This window comes from Mus pahari, chromosome 12, assembly GCF_900095145.1.
Source record: "Mus pahari chromosome 12, PAHARI_EIJ_v1.1, whole genome shotgun sequence".
Classification (NCBI taxonomy): Eukaryota; Metazoa; Chordata; class Mammalia; order Rodentia; family Muridae; genus Mus; species Mus pahari.
This window is the reverse complement of record NC_034601.1, coordinates 39,218,572-39,225,637: the sequence shown is the minus strand read 5'-3', so window position 1 is coordinate 39,225,637 and position 7,066 is coordinate 39,218,572. Positions and strand designations below refer to the sequence as shown.

Sequence of the window (7,066 nt, the reverse complement as noted above, 5' to 3'; positions counted from 1 at the left end):
AGAATGGTCAGATGCTGAAGGGAGTTGTCCGGGGTCCCTGGGATCCTGTTTCTCAAATCTGCTGCCAGATCCTGAGCCCCACAGACCTCTAACCTCCAGCTCCATAACTCGTTTTTTAAGCTAAGTTTTGAGGCGACTTTTTTTTACGTATGAATGAGCAATGAAGGCTATGATTATCACCTGTTTGCCTTCATCAGTGAAAGGCATGCATAACCAAGTGCAGAGACTGAGTTACTTCAATCCACTTCGTACTGTATGAAGCAACGACCGATTGCTTTTTTTAGGTGGCCTTGCCCTTAATCTGCCTCCCTTTACAAGAGCAGTACAAATCCAGAGGCAGCCTCTTTGTGCTGTGTTGGTATGCACAGAAACTATTACCACGTCCAGCATGAACCATGGGTTAGGCTTAGGTTATTCTTTCAAGGAAAACCATACTTCCTACCAACTTACCAAAGTAGACAAGAGAACATGCAGATACATGGATGTGTTAGAATTATATCAGAAAAAAAAAAAAACCCAAACAGGCCCAAGAACATACCTAATACACTTCAACCCTCATCTGGACACCATAAAAACAAGAGTACCTAACACTGTGAAGGTACAACCTTTAGTCAGTCATCTGACCCCAGAAGATGTGCCAGGGGTTGCTGACACACAAAGCATTTTAGAGGCTTCTACTATGATGCTGCCATTGGCCCATCTGGACCCAGTCCTGAGCCTTGCATCGAAACTCCAGCATTCCCGCTGCTAGGGTCAAACCCGAGCATTGCTTCCAGATAGCTAATTGGGCTCGATCATGTGGCTTGGATCATCTGGCCTTGGCTTCCAACTGGCCTCAATAGCAACTATCTCTTTTAAAGGACCGCATTCATATCAGCGCCCTTGCTGCCTCTGGCGAGGCCTCTCTGAGTTCTGTGGCCTCGAGCATCTTTGTATCCATTTGCAGATACACATACTCACAAAGATGACATATCACTGTGTGGAATGTAACCTGTGATCTGAGCTCTACTATTAGTGATCAAGTGTGTAGTCAAAGGCTACAAATGTCAGTAGCCAGCTGTGGGGAGCATTAAGACTACTCCATAAATCGCAGTCAATAAACCTGATGCGCCTTGTTCAGTACACTCTTACACTCTGTGTGGAAGGCCACAGAGCTGTCTGTCTACATCGCTCGCAACTGTGTTCTCAGATGTGCAGTACAGAAACTCGTAAGGACACTTCAGCATAGCCTCTGCCACAGCAGGGGCTTCTGGTAACAATCCACCTGGCAAGCCAAAGTGTCACCACTGGAGGGACACCAAGGGCCAGGGAGATGAATCCGTGAGAGGTGCAGTCATGAATTTCTATGAACCCTTCCCTGAGCTGGAGAGTGCACTCTTGAGTTTAAAATGTCACAGACCATCAAAAGCGACTCTAAGAGTTAGTGCCTAGGAGAGATGAAAAATCTATTTCTTCCCTTGTCTGAATCGGAACCAGTAAAAGCTCAGGCGAAGCCTGGCAGAAGGTAGAATTCTGCTGGAGCCACCGAGAACCTAGCTAGAGAGCAAAGCTTCCCTTAACTGACTTGTTTTGGATAATGTGAGCCTCCGAATTGAGGAGTTTTCAGAAACTGGGTAAATCGGGGAGTCGCCCCTGCCAGCCCAAAGCGAGCTGCTTCCCTGCGTCTGCATTTCCTCAGTCCTGAGCCCGCAAGTAACTGTCTTGTGAAGTCAGCAATCGCAACGCTTGCCTTTGCATTTCTTATTCTAAGTGATTATTGGCAGGATGGTTTGCCTTTCTCTCCTATGTCCTTTCACAGACTATTTAACACAAACAGTTTATTTTCTAAAGATCCAAGGACTAAGAAAAGGAAGTTTCCTCATGGGTTGCTGAATAATAGTTTTTCTTGCCAGTGGCTACATATTCGGAATACCAGAGAAACAGATGATTCTTCTGAAAACACATCTCACGGCTGCTTTCTTGCAACTACGAGACTCAGCCTTCTTCATATTCAACTTAGGGTGAAAACATCTAACTTGTCTTCTCAGTGCAGTCACGAGGACGGTACAGTGTCATGATGATTTCTAACCTGGGGAGATATTAAGCCACAGCGCAGGATCCTTTTTTTTTTTTTTTTTTTTTTTTTTTTTTAAGTTCACGCTACGGTTCACGTCAAAGCAAGAGGGTTGTTGCGGGTGACGGGGAAGTAGATTGGTGAAATCCACTGGACCTCTTGGTGGAAATGAGAAGACAGCAACCTTAAGTGTCCACGGGCTTCATTTCGTTCTTTTGCTTGGGTGTGATAGGGGGGAGAAGGAGCCCCCCTTTCTTCCGCAAAAGCTCAATCTCTTCCTTTAACGCCGTGATCTTTTCTGACTGGGTTTGGACCAGTTCGGTGACCTTCTGCTTTGCCACTATATCTGCTTTCCGAAGGCTCTGGAAGGCGTTTCCCTATTTGGGGAAACATAAAATTAAAAAAACAAACAAACCACCTCTCTTACAGCATATTACTTTTTACTCATCCGCTAAAGCCTCACGGTTAAAACATCTGCCTTTGAACAACTTTTGAAATTCAACCTTGCTTTGGAAGTAGTTGAAACTATCTATCCATCCTTCTCCACTTGGAGGCTCATCGCTGGGTCCCAGGTAAGGTGCAAAGACAAGTTAGGGGGACCTAAGATAGGAGAGGAGCCCTTCACACTGGAGTCTAGCTGAAGCCTCTCACCAGCTAAGAGTGAAGGATTCTAGCACAATTGAAATCTGCTCTGAAGGTTGCCTTTGTCAAGGTAACATTCCTTTTATAGAGACTTCAAGTACAAATGTTAAGATATCCATGAGCTATGCTGAAGATGCTGAACTACTAGAGAACAAGACTCACTTTGGTGACCATGCACTAAATAAGTGTTAGAACCCATCACACACTCTGTAGTAAGTACATTCTTAGGCTCAATATGGATTCCATAATGACAAGTTGAAACCCTAAAAAAAGAAAATCTAGCAAACATTCAAGATGCCTACTTCCTGTCAAGTAAAACAAACATATTGAAAATGGACCCTGACATCAGCCAAAGTCAGGGAGTGCACTGGCGTCTTTATTTGTGCCTGCTACTTTACTCTCCAAGACTGAGGTAAAGTGCATTGGTAATTATTCATATGCATTCATGGCACACAGAGGCATTGGATAAAGCTAGTCCCCTCTGGAAGCCGCTCTCATGTGCCCAATAGTCAGTATCCAGGGGCAGATGGCCTGGCAGTGGTCCATGCTCAAGGTCTGTTGAAGTGCCAGTGCTTTGCCCGGCTTTGGGTTCTACAGAGGGCCGGATGGAAAGGCACTCACCTGCTGGTTCTGGAGTGTGTTCAACCTGGAGTCAAGTTTCTTCTTCTCGAGGCACAGGTCATTCATCTGGTGAAGCTTTTTGGTGTGTTCCTTTGTCTTCATCATCAGTTCCCAGCGCACTTGGGCAATCTTCTCCTACCGAGGAGGGAAGAAAGGAAAAAAAAAAAAAAGGACTCGGTGAATTTGGAGAGGAAATAAATAAAAAAAAAAAAAAAAAAAAAAAAGAGCATCCAGTTTGGTCAAAACTACGGGGACATAGCTCAAAGGAAGAGTGTTTTCCAAACACACATTAGGTTTTGGGTTCGATACTTAAAACTAGAGAAAGGAAATTAAATTTATAGCCAATTATGCAAAGGGAACACTGTGGGTAAGTGAAAATAGAATCTGAAGCCAGTATGAAAATGTAAATGGAAACAACTGTATTGAGTCTGGTTTGATTAAAGAAAAAACAAACAAACAAAAAAGAAAAACACTTGCTGCCATGCCTAATGGCTTGAATTCCATCATCAGGACCCACTTGATATAAGTTAAGAACCAACTCTCACGGATGCTTTGTCACGATGTATGCACACACAGAACTACGCAGGTGTAATTTATTAATGGTGCTGAGGATTGAACCCAGGACCTTGCAGGAGCTAAGCAGCTCCTCTCATCACTGAGCCTCAACCCCCAAGCCATAAATGTGTTTTCTAATTTCCAAATTGGAATAGGAGGACAAAGCTATTAAGTAGAGCAATGGGGATGCTCGGGGAACAGAGGTTTCACGACCAAAGCCATGGGCATACATACTTTTAATGCATCGCTCGGCTCCTCAAGACAGACAAGCGTCTCTAGTAAAGAAGCAAGACAGGCCCTGGGTGCTGCACAGAAGCCCCATGAGGACTTTATAACTCTTCTGATGGCCTCTTCCCTTCCCCTTACCTCCCACATCCTTAGCTCCTTTGCATTGGATAGCTCCTTCCGAAGCTTTTTGATCTTCAGTTCTTCAAGGGTTGTGTTAACAGAAAGGGTCTGGAGGGCTTCCAGATCGATCACACGGCCAAACTTGCTGATCATAAGGTCCCGGACAGTTTCTTCCATTTCTGAAAAGACAGTCACGGCCTCATTCTCCACAAGGGCTCCAAGCCGATAGATAGGAAATGAACAAAGCCCTTGCTAGAAGGGCCAAGGGATTGCTTTTGCAAGAACAATAAGGTTTTTCTGGTGTTAGCAAAAAGGTCCCCCACCCAAAAGGATGCTTGCCTGCTGCTTTCCTTACTGAAGATGCTGGTTCACAGACAGCTTTTTCCCTTTTAAAAACTTGTGTAAAATGGGCACGTTTTCCCCTAAGTGGCTTGTAACCTCTGATCGTCTTCCCTCCTCAATTACCAGCTGTCTCCAACTAAAGTATTAAGTTATCTGATTTTTTTTCTAATTGATATCTACAAGATCTAATATTAAGAATGAAGCAGACACTTTCTGGAACTTTCCATCTGAGATGGTTGGTAAATGCTTAGCCCGGGGAGTGGCGTTATTAGGAGGTGTGGTCTTGTTGGAGTAGGTGTGCTATTGTGGGCTCAGGCTTTGAGACTCTCCTCCTAGCAGCCTGGAAACCAGTAAGTAGCCTCCTAGCTGCCTTCAGATGAAGAGGTAGAACTCTCAGCTCCTCCTGCACCATGCCTGCCCGGATGCATGTGCATGTATGAGTGCGTGTGTCTTTCATCTGCAAATCCGAGATAGCTTCTGGGTGGGTGCACTGCCAGGACAAAGTGGTTAGGTTCCTTTTGAACCTGTGCGAGTTACTAATGGTCCTCTGGCTGAGACACTCACTGTTGATGGTTTTTGCCATCTCTCTCTTTTCCCGGATGAGCAACTTCCGCCTCTCCCTGCATTCTTTGTTCAGTTTTTGCTGCTTGGCGTTTTCCTCCTGGAGTTGTACGATTCGTTCTTGCAGCCGATCGAGGGAGTGGTTGGAGAAGACCAAGGTCCCGGAAAGGTCTTCAGGCACCTCCCCAAATTCCACATACTCTATCTACGGAAACAAAAACAAAGCGAATAGAAATCAGAACCGACTTAGACAAAGACCAGACTGAAGGCAAGGCAGAGAGAGACAGAGAGAGAGATCCTTATTATTCTGTCCTGTTGCTTAAACCCCCTCATACTTAGACTCCACTCTCACCTCAGTTACAGTGACTAGGTAAACAGAAAGCTGTCCTCAGAGAGTAAGCCACATGGGGTCTTTCTGGGAACAGCAAACTTCTAGAATAGGTCTTGCCTGATACCTACTTCATAACAATGGGGCAGACATTTCAAGGATGACATAACGAACTGCTAACAAGATATCAATAAACTCAATTTTGGAGTGTTTCTTGCCCCTTAAGAATGGCCTCATCTCGCTGGACATGGTGGCGCACACCTTTAATCCCAGCACTAGGGAGGCAGAGGAAGGCAGATTTCTGAGTTCGAGGCCAGCTTGGTCTAGAGTTCCAGGATAGCCAGGGCTATATAGAGAAACCCTGTTTCAAAAAAACAAAAACAAAAACGAAAAAAATATTGTAGATTATATGCTACTATAAAATAAATATATATTTACATCATGTAATGGAAAAAAAAAAAGAATGGCTTCATCTCGTAACGTGACAAGAGTCTACAGCAAGCCTTTCTCTTCTTATGCATATGAATTTCCACAGCTTAGTGCAAATTTTAATTCAAGTAGACAGTGGAAATGTGCAGAGATAGAAAAAATTTTTAAAAAAAAGAGTATTTCTTTCCTGTCCTAACCTCTTTACTAATGACATTAAGATAAGGCTTCTACTCATTGGTGCACAGCTGATTAAAGATGGATGGGAAGTGACCTGTGTGCAAGAACCAACATCTCAACTTCCAGCCATTTCATTCTTGCGACTGGGCTGGTGAAGTGACTGTGGGCCGTAGGGAAGCCCACGTGTCTGGGTGCTCTTCCTTAGTGAAAAGTCTGAATGGTTAAGAAGAGTTAGGGACGTGGTTCTGGGTACAGATTGGCCCATCATGGGCCCTGGTACACCACTGGTGAGCCACGAATCTTTCTCTGGGAAGGTTTTGGTGTGATACTGTCTCTACCCCGATCTTGGGGTCACAGATCTTGGGGTCATGGATCTTGGGGTCAAGGATCTTGGGGTCACAGATCTTGGAGCCACTGATCTTGGGGTCTCTGATCTTGAGGTCACTTATCTTGGGGTCACTTATCTTCGGGTCATGGATCATGGGGTCACCTGGTGGAGTTTCAGAGGGATGACGACCAGCAGCTCATTCAGCCTCTGCTGCTTCTCTCGCTGATAAGCCTCCAGGGCCTCCTCAGCTGCATTCAGATTGGTTGCCACAACTTTAACCTGTACAAAGCCAGGGGAGAGAGATTGGTACTGGTTGGTGAAAGTCTATGTGTCCAAGGTGGTAAGCAAAGGCAGAGTAAGAGGAGGCACGACAGGTGCAGGATGTGCTCTGGGAGACCATGAGCCAGGGCCTAAGTCTACAATACAGACCAGAAACATGTATTGTTTTCTTCCTGCCCAGTTAGGATGAATACTACCTATTCAGTCATTCCTGTCTCCTAGAACTGCAAACACTTTCTAAACAAGAGTTAAAAAAAAAAAAAAAAAAGAGGTTTCTCAATCATCAGAGAAATGCAAATCAAAACAACCCTGAGATTCCACCTCACACCAGTCCGAATGGCTACGATCAAAAATTCAGGGGACAGCAGATGCTGGCAAAGATGTGGAGAAAGAGGAACACTCC

At 44.8% G+C, this 7,066-nt stretch overlaps 1 protein-coding gene across 1 annotated transcript in view; it reads right to left on the bottom strand.

The window, feature by feature from the left end:
• Window positions 1–2,238: 2,238 nt before the first annotated feature.
• The window catches only part of Cfap44 (cilia and flagella associated protein 44), a 69,983-nt gene continuing 65,155 nt past the window's right edge, over window positions 2,239–7,066 (bottom strand). Inside the window, exons 30-34 of the mRNA XM_021209913.1 lie at window positions 6,547–6,663; window positions 5,126–5,327; window positions 4,238–4,398; window positions 3,317–3,451; window positions 2,239–2,430 (exon numbers count right to left, since the gene is read on the bottom strand). Of these exons, the coding sequence (XP_021065572.1) occupies window positions 2,239–2,430; window positions 3,317–3,451; window positions 4,238–4,398; window positions 5,126–5,327; window positions 6,547–6,663 (807 nt within the window). The remainder of the gene's footprint in view (window positions 2,431–3,316; window positions 3,452–4,237; window positions 4,399–5,125; window positions 5,328–6,546; window positions 6,664–7,066) is intronic.